The sequence below is a fragment of the Saccopteryx bilineata genome, chromosome 10, assembly GCF_036850765.1.
Source record: "Saccopteryx bilineata isolate mSacBil1 chromosome 10, mSacBil1_pri_phased_curated, whole genome shotgun sequence".
Taxonomy (NCBI): domain Eukaryota; kingdom Metazoa; phylum Chordata; class Mammalia; order Chiroptera; family Emballonuridae; genus Saccopteryx; species Saccopteryx bilineata.
In genome coordinates, this window is record NC_089499.1 from 57201068 (window position 1) to 57216886 (window position 15819).

General features: G+C 43.4%; 2 protein-coding genes across 7 annotated transcripts in view; both read right to left on the bottom strand.

Annotated features, from left to right (window-relative positions):
* STIMATE (STIM activating enhancer) overlaps positions 1-5343 on the bottom strand; it is a 62670-nt gene extending 57327 nt beyond the window's left edge. Inside the window, exons 1-2 of one of the 2 annotated variants that reach the window (XM_066244547.1) lie at positions 5047-5183; positions 1122-1320 (exon numbers count right to left, since the gene is read on the bottom strand). Coding sequence is in view for 1 of the 2 variants with exons in the window: in XM_066244546.1 (XP_066100643.1) it covers positions 5047-5206 (160 nt within the window). In the remaining variant the exon portion in view is untranslated. Of the gene's footprint in view, positions 1-1121; positions 1321-5046 lie in introns of both variants that reach the window. The other variant, XM_066244546.1, reaches the window with a different exon arrangement.
* A 2501-nt stretch (positions 5344-7844) lies between these two features.
* Positions 7845-15819, bottom strand: part of SFMBT1 (Scm like with four mbt domains 1) — a 199188-nt gene continuing 191213 nt past the window's right edge. For all 5 annotated transcript variants that reach the window (XM_066244497.1, XM_066244501.1, XM_066244499.1 and 2 more), the window contains one exon: positions 7845-13926. In XM_066244497.1, the coding sequence (XP_066100594.1) occupies positions 13786-13926 (141 nt within the window). In that variant the 3' untranslated portion in view covers positions 7845-13785. The remainder of the gene's footprint in view (positions 13927-15819) is intronic.

A 15819-nucleotide genomic window follows, 5' to 3' on the forward strand; every position in this document is an offset into this window, starting at 1 on the left:
AGCCCAGTAATTGACTTTATTATCACTAATAGTGGGACAGCCTGACTTAACATGCTTCTAAGAGCGATGTTATATGAAGCACACAGCACTGCTTATGGAGTGTTCTTGCTCTAAGAAAGGTTATCTGAATCTAATCATTCCTCCAGATCAAACTCAGGAACACAGGGGCTAGTGAAACAGCTCAAAAACCAAAACAAGGAAACATCCAGACAACTCCAGAATATCAGACACTGTGCATGACAGCTGGCTAGGACTCTTTAAAAAGGCAATGTAATTGAAAAAAAAAAAATATGTATGTATATGTGTAGGGGAAGATTCTTTTAGAGTAAAAGTGACTTAAAAAGCAATGTGAGGACCTTGATTAGATCAGTCTCTCCAGCTAGGAGAGACTTACGACATTTGGGGAAGTATGAATATGAAATAGATATTAGATGATATTGTGAAATTATTTTCTTAGGTGTGATCCCCAAACCATGGTTATGTAGAAGACTGTCCTTATTCTTAGAAGATTCAAATGAAGTTCTCAGGAGTAAAGAGTGATGCAGCTGGCTGCAACTTACCTTCAAATGGTTCAGCCAAATAAATAAGTAAATAAATAAAATAATAAATAAATACATAAATAAATAAATCAAGTAAATGTGGCAAAATGTGAACAATTTTTTTTTTAAGTGAGAGGAGGGGAGTGAGGTAGACTCCTGCATGTGCCAGGACTGGGATCCACCTGACAATCCCCATCTGGGGCCGATGCTCGAATTAACCAAACTATCCTCAGTACCTGAGGACAACACTCAGACCAACCGAGCTATCCTCAGCGCCCAGGGCCAATGCTTGAACCAATGGAGCCACTGGCTGCGGAAGGAGAAAGGGAGAGAAGGGGGAGAGGGATGGGGAAAAAAGCAGATGGTTGCTTCTCATGTGTACCCTGAGCGAGGATCAAACCTGGGACATCTACATGCCAGGCCGATGCGCTGTCCACTTAGCCAAGTGGCCAGAGCCAACAATTTTTGAATCTAGATGAAGGGCAGACGTTCTTACTGTTCATCTTTTCCATGTTTGACATTTTTAAAAATAAAAACTGGGGTAGGGTGGGAAGAGATGATACCAGGAAAGGTTACACCAACCTGAGTGTGTCTATACATACAGGGAGGCCAGTTCCCATGTGAGAAACCACCAGGTATTACTTGAGATTAAGATTTCAAAGCTGGGTAGACTGGTCTGTGATGTTACTTTGGGCCTCAGGAAAAAAAGCTGCCATTTCTCAATGCCAGTAGTGTTTTTGTAAAACGCTGACACCTTCTTCCAGCTGGCTCATCCCCAAGTCTGTAACATGAAAATAGGCAAGGTGATTTATCCAGCTCTCAAAATGCTTGTTTTGTGAAAACCAATTCTGTCTACACTTCAGCCCAGAACTGACTGTGCATAGTGGAAGAGGCTTGAGTTTGCTTTGCATTCACACATCCTAAAAGTAAACACTCTCAAATACCAACACACACTCTGGCCAGTACGGACCTCTGGCTGACAGCAGGCCCCCTGTCCTGCACTGGCACAGTCTGCAGAGTTCCAGGACTTCTCAACTCCATTCTACTGTGACTCTGAGTGACTCCATCGAGTCACAGACTATAGATAAAGAGAAATTGTTCGGCACACAGGTCATGACCAAGCCCCCTTGTTTAAAGTATTTCTTTCTACTCAGATACCCAGTGTTTTTTAGTGACATCCCAGAGAACACAGAGTGGGAATTCCCAGCATAAGCTCTGGCAAGCACTTAACAAGGTGCTGCTGGCGCTGGGCCATGCCTGCAGACACCGGCTTATAAAGGTTTGTGTGTTTATGTGGCTTAAAGAATCAGCCACATATATCACCTGGCACACAGACTCTCAACTGCCTGGACAGAGACCATCTGAAAACATCCACACGATGAACCAAGCACCAGGATGAGACATTCTTGTGAGAATCAAAATCCTCCCTGAAGCCTGACCTGTGTTGGCGCAGTGGATAAATTGTCAACCTGAAATGATGAGGTTGCCGGTTCGAGACCCTGGGCTTGCCTGGTCAAGGCTATATGAGAAGCAATTACTATGAGTTGATGCTTCCCGCTCTTCCCACCCCACTCCTTTCTTTCTCTCTCTTCTCTCTAAAATCAATAACTAAATCTTAAGAAAAAAAAATCCTCCCCCCAAGATGTTAATATATATGAGGAGTCTTTCTCTAGAACGAAATCCTCCAGGATAAAAAACACAGGAAAAATAGAAAAATAGAGTGACTTTCTGGGTAGAAAAAGAAATATAGATAGTGGTCTGAGGAGTCACTGAAATCAGGGAGGCAGTGATAAAAAGTACGTCCTGGCCTGTTGGGCAGAGAAGAGAGGCACTAAGCCCCACTGTCTGAGGGATGAAAGTACTAGAAGGGAGAAGACTATGATCCCACAGACAACAGGGACAGTTAATTCAAAATGCTTAGGAGAGTTCAGGAAAAAAAAACTACAACAAAAACACAAAGTGCTTAGGGGAGAAGATGTGTTTAAATATGCTTGAAGAAGATAAAAATGGAACCAATGAAGGATAAAGTAGCCTCATCTAAACAAACAAGACCTCCCTCAGGGGCTGCAGAGTGTACACTCCTGTCCCAGGAGCTGGGCGCTTCAGATAGCTGTCAGACTGCGGAAACAATGCCATGACTAGAAGACTACAAGCCCAGACAAAGCCAAAAGCTCACAGATGTGCTTCCTTGAGCCCACCCCCACCGCCTTTTGTTTTCCCCAGCAAAGGCATTCCAAATGTAAAGCAGCCCCTAAATTTTCTCCTCTTCCTGACAGAATCATACTCCTTGGCCAGCTGTCTGCTTCCAGGTGGGGAACTAAGGCTTTCACTCTCCTCTCCATTTCTGCGTCCAGGGCAGACACAGCTCTAGCCTTTCCAACTCTTCTTTCCCTCATTACAACTCACCATTGTCCCAGGGCCTACTACCCATTTCCATAAGCCCCTTCCACGCTTAGCCTTACACTGAGCAAGAGACCACTTTCTGGTCTGGTCTCTACACACACAAAGTACCAACCACAGTGGGACCTGCACATGTGCGCACACTGAAGATCAAGTAAAGAAGCAAGTGTATCCCTGAAGACTTGCAGGGCCAGGGCCATCGCTCTGAACACATTCAACCCAGCGCACTTCTCAGCTGTGAGCAACTCTGCCCTGTCCCAATCATATTTCCCTCTCTGAATCACAAGTATCAAACCCTAGGGAGTAAGTCAGGCCATCAGCATCAATCAAATCCTCAAAAATAGCCAGAGCTAGGCTGAGAAATATTAGGTTAGAGAACAAAATAAAAACTAAGCCTGCAGTTCTTTTAGATAGAACAGAGGGCCACCTGGAGGAGAGCGAAGTGGGAGGGGAGTTAAGACCCACACACAATGTCTTGAAAACACACAGTTCAAGCACCCAAGTCAGCAGCTGATTTTGGCTATGTCATTGCAAATTACTACTGTGGGAATAAGTGGGTATTTGTTCACCAAGGAAAATAGCAAGGCAAATAGAGACTAAAAAGAAAAAGTGGCAAACATACACTGGGGAGCTTGCTTTAAGACTTATCAAGGCCAGGCAACCAGAAGAAAGTGGTGTCCAAGAACACCTTCAGGGACACCCAAAACCTGGGAGAATTCACCCAAATAAGCCCCATGTTATAAACAAGCAGAGCTATGGCCCTGGTGTGGCAGCTCAATGGATATAGCGTCATCCAATGTGCTGAGGTCATGGGTTTGATTCCTAGTCAGGGTACACACAATGAGTGCACACTTAAATGGAAGAACTAACTGGAACAAGTTGATGCTTCTCTCTCTAGCTCTCTCTCTCCTTTCCTTTCTTTCAAATCAATCGAAAAATGAAAAGCAAACAAAAAAGTAAGAAAAGCTGCTACTCTAGCAACTGGACCCTACAAAACATACGCACACTGCTGCAGGATCCCTTCCGTCTGCCCACAGGCGCACAGAGAGGAAGTTCTGAGAAAAAGTCATTTTGGAATTCATGTCTCCATCAGGATAGTTATAATTCCTTCCTTCTCCCAAAATACAATCACAAGGGCACTCCTAGGCTACAAGGCAACCGAAGCTTCTTGTTACTTTAATAAAGGAAAGGATATGCACTAAGAAAACACACTAACTCCCTAATGTCAGCACACATGAGGGCAGGGTGGAACTCCTAATTTTCCAGAAGAGGAATCTGGGCTTTACTTCTCTGTCACTGAAACTCTCAGGGATGGACTCCTAGTGACTTAGTACAGAGATTCAGAGACCTCCCAGACCCTTTGCACCTACTTCTCCATCAAGCCACTAGGCTGCCCAAATCTCGTGGAAAAAATTTGAAATATAAATAGTAAAAGTGGGCTCAGAAAGTAACAGCCAGGGGAGGCTAGAGACTTAGGAAAGTTTGGGACAGAATGGAACAGGTGGGCTGTTTGAGAGAAGGGAGTATGGGTGGGTCTTGCTCTGACCAAAACAGAAAACAGAAGGTCTGGGGTGGGAGATGCAGAAGAGGAGGTAGTACTGGGAATGTACTGCACGGCTAAAGATCCAAGTATGTATGTAAATGGTAGATAGTAAATCTTCTGAGTGTAGGTGCAGAAAAAAGCTCAGCATCAAACTGAGGATTTAGGGATGCGGGTTCAAAGTGAGGAGGGAAGGCTAAAAAAGAGCTCTAAAAGAGAGTCATGGCCCTAGGCTGAAGGTGGGATAGCCTTAATTCACTACGACAAGGTGGGAGGGGAGCGAGTATTCAGCGGGTATCTCAGAAAAGGTGTGTAAGGTTGTAAAAGAGGAGGGGTGACACCGTAGCTAGACTGCACCGATAAAGCCAGGGCTCAGAACCCTGGGTCGGGGACCGGAACTCCCCCTAGTCTGGGAATGCCCAGGCTGGGCTCGCGGGACAAGGCACCTCCGCCAAAGGGCCCGGGTCTCCAGGCCTGAACTCTTCGGACAGGAAGGTCCCCGAGGAGGGGCCTGGGCCCACCACTCAGGGTTCAGGGCCTCAGGAGCGGAGAGGGTCCCGGACTCACGCATCAACGTGCTGAAGGCCACGACGCCGAGCAGCCCCTGCAGGAAGATGCCGAAACTGTGCATGAGCGCGCCGCTTTCACAGCGGCCCGCCCCGGACGCGACGGTGGAGGGCGGCCCGCCCGGCAGTCCGCGGCTTGCGTTCCCGGCGGGGCCCTGCATGGCGTGGCTAGCGGAGGAGCGCGGGGTTCCACGGCCCGCACAACCTCGCTGCCTGCAAGGACCTTGCGGCCGAGCCCCGAGCCCGGAGCTCTGAGACCCAGCCGAGAGCCGGTACCACCGCCCACGACTGACTCCGCGCCGCGCGTAACCGGACGTCTGAGATCGCAGCATCTGATTGGCTCGGCCCTGCGTGGAGGCGGGCCTTGGCCGCTGCTGATCTCCCCTCCGGGGGCGGGGCAGAATCCTGCCCGGCGAGGGGGCGGGGTCGTGAGTCGCAATCACAGGTAGAGCAAACCAGGTGAACCCCGTAAGCAAAAGAGAGCGGGCCGCCTGACCAGGCGGTGGCGCAGTGGGTAGAGCATCGGACTGGGATACAGAGGACCCGGGTTCCAGACCCCGAGGTCGCCTGCTTGAGTACAGGCTCATCTGATTTGAGGAAAAGCTCACCAGCTTGAACCCAAGATCGCTGGCTCCAGCAAGGGGAAAGGGGTAACTCCGTCTGCTGAAGGCCCACGGTCAAGGAACATATGAGAAAGCAATCAATGAACAACTAAAGTGTTGCAACACGCAATGAAAAACTAATGATTGATGCTGCCTGTCTATCCCTCTCTCTGACTCACTCTGTCCCTGTAAAAATAAAATAAAATAAACATTAAAAAATAAAAAAAGAGAGAGAGAGAGCGGGCCCTGGAGCTGGGACGGTGTGTGACTAAATTCTTTTCCCTCCAAGATAAATTCCTCATATCCTGCAGAATTTAAAAAAAATAATGGATTCCACCCTCAGATTTCAATTAAGTAGCTCTAAAATAGGACCGAATAATCTGCATTTTCAGCAAGCAGCCTGGATTTTTTTTTTTTTTAATTTTTTTTACAGGGACAGAGAGAGAGTCAGGATAGATAGGGACAGACAGACAGGAACGAAGAGAGATGAGAAGCATCAATCATCAGTTGTTGTTTTTTGGTTGCGACACAGTAGTTGTTCATTGATTGCTTTCTCATATGTGCCATGACCGTGGGCCTTCAGCAGACTGAGTAACCCCCCCCGCTCGAGCCAGTGACCTTGGGTCCATGCTAGTGAGCTTTTTTTTTGCTCAAGCCAGATGAGCCCGCGCTCAAGCTGGCAACCTTGGGGTCTCGAACCTGGGTCCTTCCGCATCCCAGTCCGCCCGCTCTATCCACTGCGCCACCGCCTGGTCAGGCCAGCCTGGATTATTTTGAAGCTGGTTGAAGAAAAGACTCAGCACACAGGCATATGCCTTCCAATCCAGACGTTCAGCGTCTTTCTACTTTCTTTGTTAAGTACCCTTATCCTGACCAAAGGCTTATTTTATCTTACTAGTCGAATTATTTTTCTTTTCTAAATATAATTTAAATGGTCATATCAATCTAATCGCCTTTACTTAGAAATATACAAGGTTTATACTAAAAACAGGAATAAATTCCTATCTTTTTTTTTTTCTTCTGAAGTTGGAAAAGGGGAAGTAGTCAGACAGACTCCCGCATGCGCCTGACCGGGATCCACCTGGCAGGCCCACCAGGGGGTGATGCTCTGCCCATCTGGGGCGTTGCTCTGTTGCAACCAGAGCTATTCTAGCGCCTGAGGCAGAGGCCATGGAGCCATCCTCAGCGCCCGGGCCAACTTCGCTCCAATGGAGCCTTGGCTGTGGGAGGGGAAGAGAGAGACAGAGAGGAAGGAGAGGGGGAGGGGTGGAAAAGCAGATGGGTGCTTCTCCTGTGTGCCCTGACCAGGAATCAAACCTGGGACTCCTGCACGCCAGGCCGATGCTCTACCACTGAGCCAACCGGCCAGGGCCTTATTTATTTTGAACATGATTCATAAGTCAACTTGTTAGTATTTGCCAGTCTCCAATGCCTCCTTCCACACGTGTACATTTCCTCCCACCTAATCCTTTCTGACTCCCTGGAACCTGCTCTGTACATTCACCAGGGCCTCTGGTCCACACTCCCTCATTGATCCTCCCAGCCTCCTCTGGCTTCTCTTTGGAAACCTATTGTTGGTGCTCTCGAATCCCTGACCTTCCCGCTGTATCCAGTTAACGCTAGTGTACACAGGTATTATTCCAGCAAACACTGAGCTATATTTGTGGGACAATAAATACCCTATCTAGGAAAATTTTCTCTAAAATATAGCCACCAAGAAATTCCAATTACAAAAGAGTTAATGCTATTCAAAAGTGTTCTTGGTTAATTGGGAGTATTAACTTCATTATTAGAGAACAAAAATGTATCAGCTCACTAGAACCAATTCTCTAGCCCTCTCTTAAAATGCATTTTTCACACCTCTGTGCCTTTACACGTGGCATTCTTGTTGCATGGAATACTGTTCCCCTTTCTCTGCTCTATAAACTGCTACTTATGCTTCAAGGCCTGCCCAACCTTCTCTCCCCACAGCACTTCCACATTACCTTGTGTGTGCTGCTCCACTAGACCTTTTCAGACTGCTAAATTAGACAGCTGTGTACAGCTCTCTCTCACAGCTGAGTGTGACGCCTCCTGAGGGCAGGGACTGGTTTTTGTTCACCCTTGAATCTAATATAGTACCCAGCACAGAGAACAAGCAACAAAATGCTTTTAAAATTAAACTGAATTTTAATTTATAAAATTTAAAACTCTCCACAAGTATTGACCATGGGAAAATACAGAAAATCGGGTGAAAATAAATAGGTAAGGGCATTTTGCATTGCTGTCTTTAGGTCTAAGAAGGTCCCTATGCGGAGGCTCAACAGTTACAGTCCATGTTCAGAGAGAACCCAACAAGAGCATGTGTATGTAAAGCAGGAGAGACTGTGGTTGGGCATAAAAAGACTCTTGATTGCTTCAAGGAAAATTGCACACTGAGCTGAAAAGTGAATTTTTGAAAAAGCACTGCTATGCACATCCAGATGTGGAGGAATCCTTAAGGCCTGTTGCTGCAGTGCCAAGGCAAATGGTAGTGAAATAAGAAGCAGTCTTCAGAGATCAGGCGCAGAGTCTCCCAATGCCAGGAGCAAAGTTGCTGAGGGAAATTCTGCTCTTTCTACCTTTCCTGAATGGCAATAAAAAGTACCCAGATCTGGAGAGGAAAGTATTAGACAGCAGGAGAGGGGAAAGAATTCTTGGAAAGGTTCGCTTTATTAAAGTAGGAAGGAACTTCCTTGGAACTTCCTCCTCCATTCAGAGATGATTCTTTCTGAGGCCCCACTGGAAAGGTTTTTGAAGGATTTACTCTGGCCAAGAAGCCCTCTTGCTGTGAAATGAAATTAAACATAGCTTAAGACCTGTTTTAACTTTCTCACAACCACTTTAAACTGCTATAATATACCACAAATTTATATACACTTTTATTTACAAAAACAAAAACACGCATATTCATCCAAAATACTTATTTTTAATCCCTTGAAATATTATCAAACTTGGTGGAAGTTTTTAAATAGGTACTCTTGTGCACATTTCTCCTTAAGTATACTTTATCCTCAATGCATAACTTTTAAAATTAAGAGAAAAACAGCAAGCAAGAATATAATGCAGTATGCATTTCATATTGTTCTAAACAAGCAGCTCAAAAAAAAAAAAGGACAACATACATTAAACAAAGTGCATCAGTTCCAACGAGTTAGTATTAGTTTTAGAAAGAGGCCTAAGGACAGTGCTAGAACCCGCCAGAAGTCCTGCCCTGGCAGGCCTCTGATTGTCTTTAGAGAATACTCAATATACCCCCTCCCCAAAAAAAGGGAAAAGATATGAGTGCTTTAAAATCTCAAGAGAAACACTCCAACTACACTTCCCTAGGAACTTGCGAAAGGAGCTAAGGAACTGTCCAGTTTGAACTTTGTCTAAACTTTGTGACTGCCCTCAATCATTTGCTTTGTGACCTGTGACCTGATTCATCCCCAAAGCCTCCCCTCATCCTTTAAACACTATTTGCCATTCTGCCAAGGTAGGCTTGCAGTTAAATTGAGTAATCCATGTAGAAGCTCTTAGGACTGGACTGAGCTTCCACATGTCCTGAGAACAGAAACCCCCATCAGCAATGGTGGCTTCACTAGTCAGTATCATTTTTTGCCTCTCATGGCTTGGGTTCACATTATGCTGCTGGTGTTAAAGACTTTCTTGCAAGACTGTGGCTTTTTAAATGTCCTCTTGAGAAGCCAGAGCACCAGGACAGACCCAAAAGTTGTGTTAAGTCAGAAAAGATACAGGGAAGGAAGTTTTAGGACTACTTCTCCATTCCCCTAGCCCTCACTCCTGGTTTTGTTGGTTCTTGTGAAAAATCTAAGACTTCTGAAACACTGGAACCAAGAAAATCAATCTCCAATGCATTTATCACGCACCACCTTCGCCCCTAAGGCAGCCCTCAGAAACAAGGCTACCTATGTGGTCTGGAACAAGCACAGAGGAAACCCAAGTGAGCAGGTTTGAATCCAGACCCATTAGGACTGGGCTTTGAGTTTAGAACTTTCTGCCAAAACTCCAAGGTGACTTATTTGGATAAATTCAAATTTCCAGAGTATGCAAATTCTCACACAAAGGGTGAGAATCATCAAAATTGACTAGCAAAACATTGTAAAGTGAATAAAGTCAAGATAGAATTATAATTGCATGAACATAATTGATTCCTTTTTGGTTTTGCAGGAGGCTCTGTCCTACAGTTTCTGAGCCAGCACCATAACCATGACACATGGTTACTTACGGCAGACCCAGGACCAAAGACACTGAGATTCTAAAAGGGAATGCTCAGTCCCCACCAAGATTTATACTTCATTTGTTAGTGACATCTTCTCCTTTATCTTCATAAGGCCAACTATTAACACAGAACACTTTTGAGTTTACACATACACACACAAAAAACATCACCAATACACAGGACCAGAGTTCAAACCCATTGTGTATTCCACTTTGAGACTAAGCTCCTAACAACTCTCTCATAGCTTCTATGGGTATCAATCAAACCTGTAAATGGTGACTTATATATAGAAGTCTTTGGTGATAGGTGCCAAGTAAATATAAGTGCCTGTGACAGCTTTCCAATGTCCCCATCTTTATAAATCTTACCTATTGTCAACAATTCCCTGATGTTCTTTCTCTATGTCCCTTAGAAATGCTTTTTGGCTTCAGAGAGGGGAATGGTTCTGAGTCCAATGCTACCTAAAACCTTCTGAAGCTTTTAATCAGTATTCAGGTACCACATTAGTGACTGAATTGCTAAAGGAGAGCAAGTAAAATGTATTCAAGTCTTTGGGAAGCTTTGGTCCAAAGCCCGTTCCCTCATAGTGAGAATTATTTTACTTGCAGGTGAAGAGGCATATAAAGACCAAATTCTGAACTGGTTTTCTATGTTTGCTCCTATCATAATTCAATAAATGTTTACCAAGAAGCCCATCTTTTCCAGAAGTTGGTTAGCATCCTTCCCTGATCTCATGTCTATAATGTAGATGCTTGGGAGCCACCTACATTGCTAAAAAAAGGTAGATAGGGAAAAAGCCCCCATTAATGCATTCACTGCATTAGCCACTTCAACTGAGAAGGATGAAGGTAGTTTAAAAAGGAAAATAGAATAGCTCCCAGAAGCTCCCCCTCCAAAAAAAAAAATCACAGCAAACTCTCATATGCTATAAAAGTTTTCCCTAATGTGTTCACATAGCAGTAATAGGTTAATATTGGTCAGCCAACTTTAAGGATCGGGGGAGACAGTTCATTTTGTCTCTAAACTTGTCAATCCAGGATCAAAAATGGATCATGGAAAACTTTCTGACTTCAGGAAAGCTGTGGGACCAGCTAAAGGGTGAAATTCATACAAATGTAGTACTTCACAATGAATTTCTCATAACTTTAAGAGGTTGGTACCATTAAAAAACAAAGTTCAGCACCTATGTGCAACATAAAAACATTTCACCCCAACATTGTGAACTAGGATCAGGATTATAATCTGGATCATAGGAACCATGGGAATAAGACTGTCAGTGCTGTCCAGCCTAGCCCCAGCAGCTTTGAGGCAAATGGAGTCTAAACTTTATACTCTAAAAAGGTGCCCTGTGCCAACTTCCCAAATAAGTATCCTCTCTTATGTAATAGCTGGGAATGGAACTTGGGGCTATATAATTCTTCTTTAATGCTGTTGCCTGATAAACTCTATCTCGGTATGAGAATGCAAGAAATACTAAGGGAAACCCTACTTACTTGTTCAATTTAAGTCAGCCTCTCTCTAGGAAAAAGCTGAGCTTGAATAATCACAGTATATACATAGACAAGCTGGTTGGGCCCAACTCTATCCAGATTAGGCTGCTCAGGGCCACTTGTTTCACCTTTTGTGAGCTTTTCACCTGTGAATGGAGGTGTTCTAAATTCTGTGGTTTCTGGAATAATCAAAAGACAGTAAGTATCGCATACAGGGTGGGGCAAAAACAGATGTATATTGTGAGTATGTGAAACAGAGTTCATGTTTATATTATTATTTTTAAATTTTTGTATTATTTTCTATACGAACAACTGTAGACCTACTTTTGCTGCACCCTGTATTCACTGTTGTTGCATGTGGAAATTCCTTCTTATAGAAAATAAATCTCATTTTCCTAAATAAGACAATGTTAGTCAATTCCAGACACTTTTTGTTCCATTGATCTTCAGAAAACCTACCGTCTTTGCCTTGGTGCCTTAACTGCTGAGCTCTCAGGAAACTTTATTATTCAAGCTACACTCCCCCCTCCAAAGTCTATCTGCTTAATGCTAATTGTTCCCAAGCATCTTATATAAACTTCTCTTCTGTGGGCATAGAATTAATCAAATTTTTAAAAACTGGGTCTCTGAGTAAGTTCAAGCATATTAATTTTTACTTAAATGAAGCTTCCTTTCTGATAGTAGCTTAAACAAAGAGTTGACGTTTTAATATATGGTTTGGTTGGAGGGCTTGACTTAAAGTGGGTCACAAATTATATAACAAAGAGAGGATCCAGACTATAGGATGTTTGCCAATGCCCATAAAAACAGGTGGGGGAGTGTAAGGGGATGAAAAGGAAAAAAAAAATCACAATCAGCTTATATTTGTAATAATATTACCTTATATTTGTATAGCTGTTTAGAATTTACCCAGTTTGTAGTTGTAAAACATTTAAAAATCTTAAAAAGGAATGATTATATTATAAATTTGTAGAATAATTTTAAAAAATACACGCAGCAAAGCAAACCATTTAAAGGAAGCAATCTATGTGTCTTTCCTCATGGCTGGAACAGTATAGCAAATGCTATTACTCTGTAATAGCTAGCAGTGCAATCATAAGTGGAAATCACCTGTAGTTTCATGTCAGCTTAAGCTGGGTCAATAGAAACACTTATAGGAAAACTGAGTTATTGAGTGGGAATCCTCAGACTGAAGAAAATTGTAAACCTGACTAGGCAAAGGTTTCCAGAATCCTTAACTATCTCTCAATCTTTATCTAGCTACCGAGGAAACAGTTACAGAAACCCCATGCTCTGTATAACTCCCCCAAATCCATTTTCTCTGTTGTGCCTCTATACTATCTGCCTGGACATGTGGAGAAACAAGGGGAAATTAACTTAATGGTGGGTCCAAGACATACCTACTGATTTTAACCCAAAGTAAGGACTCTGGAGATGAAACAAACAACTGTGAAGAAAAGTAAGCACAAAAGCTACTGAAGTTTCTCTGAAAACTAATTTGGGAAAGAGCAATTAAACTGAAATAACAACAATCTTTGAAATACTTCTTAAAACAGGTAGTCCAAGCTGGGTCAAGATGGAAACAATGAGAGTGTAGTTCTTAGATTAGGTCAGTTAAGGAACTGGTGTAAGTGCTCTTACAAATCTTTTAAAGAAAGCAAAGAGTACTTTTGCCCTCCAATTTCTGCCACAGTTTTTGTGTTCATGTATCTTAAAAGTAGCATCATACAAAAAAAAAAAAAAAAAAAAAAAAAAAGAACTCACATAAGGCTGCAAGCTCAATTACCAACAGAGGTAGTAAACAAAGAAATTCCTAAAAACAGATTTTAAACTGGATTAAAGTTGTAACTGCACATTCAAAACCCTAGAGCCACATAATCATCCCCCAAAGGAACTGTTTTAATTTTAAAAAGCTCAAAAACACAATGACAATGAAGCACTGATTTGCATTAGGCACAGTCCCAAATCAGTGCTGACTTTAAAGCTGTGTTCTCTCTCTCTAAGAGAGAGAAAGCAAAGAACAAAGTACAATCTACAGTGGGAAGGAACAGAACAACAGGAAAACAACCAAAAGGGTGCTTTCCAGCAGCCTCGATTATTCTTCGCTTAGGCCACATCACTGGAAATGCTTATTCTTCTTATATGAGTCTTTCCTTCACAACCTTTATTTTTAAAAAACTGCAGTATGCTGAATGAGAGACTCCCACATTTCCACTGGCAGGAGAGCCACTTCTGTGCAGTTTTTGCTTCCTCAGTGTGGGTCCTTCTTCCCTGAAAGTGCAAAAAGAGCAAGCCGACACCTGCAGGGCCCAGAGCTCCAGGACTACTTCAGCTCCACTCATAGAGCAGGTGAAGGATTTGCTGCATTTGTGCTTCAAAGAAACAGCTCACTTTGGATGTCCTTCTCAGTTGGCAAACTGCTCATAAAAAGCAAACTTGATCCTCTCTATGTGATGGCAAAGTTTGATGGCAGGGCCCAATTTTAAGTCCATGCACTCTTGAACAGTGGGAAGAGTAAGGAGCAGCAGGGCCTGCCCATCTATTTCCTGTTAAAGCATAGAAAACAAATTATCTATGTATAATGTGCACATGAATGACAGCTCTATCATGACAAGCCTCATTTAATTTGGCTTTGTCAAAATCAGAGTCCCTGTGCCTTTTCTTAATTTTTTTTTTTAGATTTTATTTATTCATTTTTAGAGAGACAGGGAAGAGAGAGAGAGCGAGAGCGAGAAAGGGGATGAGCAGGAAGCATCAACTCTCATATATGCCTTGACCCGGCAAGCCCAGGGTTTCAAACTGGCAACTTCAGCGTTCCAGGTTGATGCTTTATCCACTGCGCTATACCACAGGTCAGGCAGAGTTCCTGTGCTTTCTTTTTATTACTTTTCCCCTTTGAATGAGTATCACATATTTCCTTTTAGATACCTCATATAGTCCTCCATAGTAATGAAACTTCAGAATTAATAACAAAGTTTCACCAAGGATAAATATCCATTCTATAGTTTCTGCTCTGAAGAAATTTAGTAAACTAACTAGCCCTGTAACTGGCAATTAAATGTGCCAAAAGTGCCTGACCTGTGGTGTTGCAGAGGATAGGTTGTTGACCGGGAATGCTATAGTTGCCAGTTCAAATCCCTGGGCTTACCCAGTCAAGGTGCATGCAGGGATCAACTATGAGTTGATGCTTTCTGTTCCTCCCCCTATCTCCCCATCTCTCTCTCCTCTCTCTAAAAATTGATAAATAAAATCTTTAAAAAAATAAATGTGCCAAAGGAAACATCTTTTTAGAGGACTCTTTCTAAATCTGAAAAAAAAATATTAACTATAAACTTCAATGTTCTTACCCTGTAACATTCATAAAAGCCTGATAAGTTCCTCAAAGATGTTCAGTTTTTAATCTCCCCAATTATCAAAACAAAATTTATTTCAATATTTATTTAAGGCCACAGATATCTGTATCAGAAAACTTGCCTTAAAACTAATTATGACTTCAGAGCCTAGTACATTACAGATGCTATTATTTTTTTTTAACGAGCAAATTGTTATTTTTGAAAAGAGGGGAGCAATTTAGCATGGCATACTTAATTTTCTATTTTTTCTTTTTTTGGGAAGAGACCCGAGCACAAAAGAGGTCCACAGAGGGACCAGAGAAAAGTCCCGAGAGAGGGGCGCCCCTGGGGGTCAGACAGGAGGGAGAGAGAGTTGGGAGTCCGTGGAGAAGGAAAGATCAGGAGTGGAGGTTTTAGGGGAGGTTTCTCTGGCCAGAAAAAGGCCTGCGCGGTAGAACAGGCAGCACAGAGATTAAGGACGGGTGTGCGAATAATTAGAAGCCGTGTATGTAAGAGATCTCCAATCAGTTCCCAGCTTTTTTGGCGATAGTTAAATTGGTGAGGGTGTTAACACCGAAAGTCCCTTCAGGAGGCTAATTCAGTGGGTTCTGTGGCCTGGCCACAGAAGAGAAGAAGAACAGTTTCTTCTTCTTTAGGGAGAGAGATTCCTGTGCCCCTACAGCCGCCCTCAGTCCTCAGAGTGGTCAGATTTAAGTATTAGCGTCCTAAAAACTCAAGGTCTGGCCACGGACGTAAAAGGTAAAGTGGGTGTGCTTGGGGAGGTCTCCACAAGCACACGCACTCGGAGGGACAGAAAAGACTTCCCTGACGTAGCTACGGTTTCGGACAGGAAGTCTTGGAGGAAAGAACTGAGAGGAAGGCTGGAGGCAGGGGACTTACCGCACCGTGCGAGGAAGTGGGTGGAAGGTCGGAGATCCTGGTTCTTTCTCCTGGTTCTTTCTCGGAGGGGATGAGGAAGAGGAGCGGTCCTTGCGGACTTCTACTCCTCCCAGGTTTTCAGCACCAAAATGTAAGGTACTTTTCCCCGCCGAGAAAGAAGGAAGAGGGCTCGAGCCACCAAGTGTGGAATAACAAAAGGCTTTATTG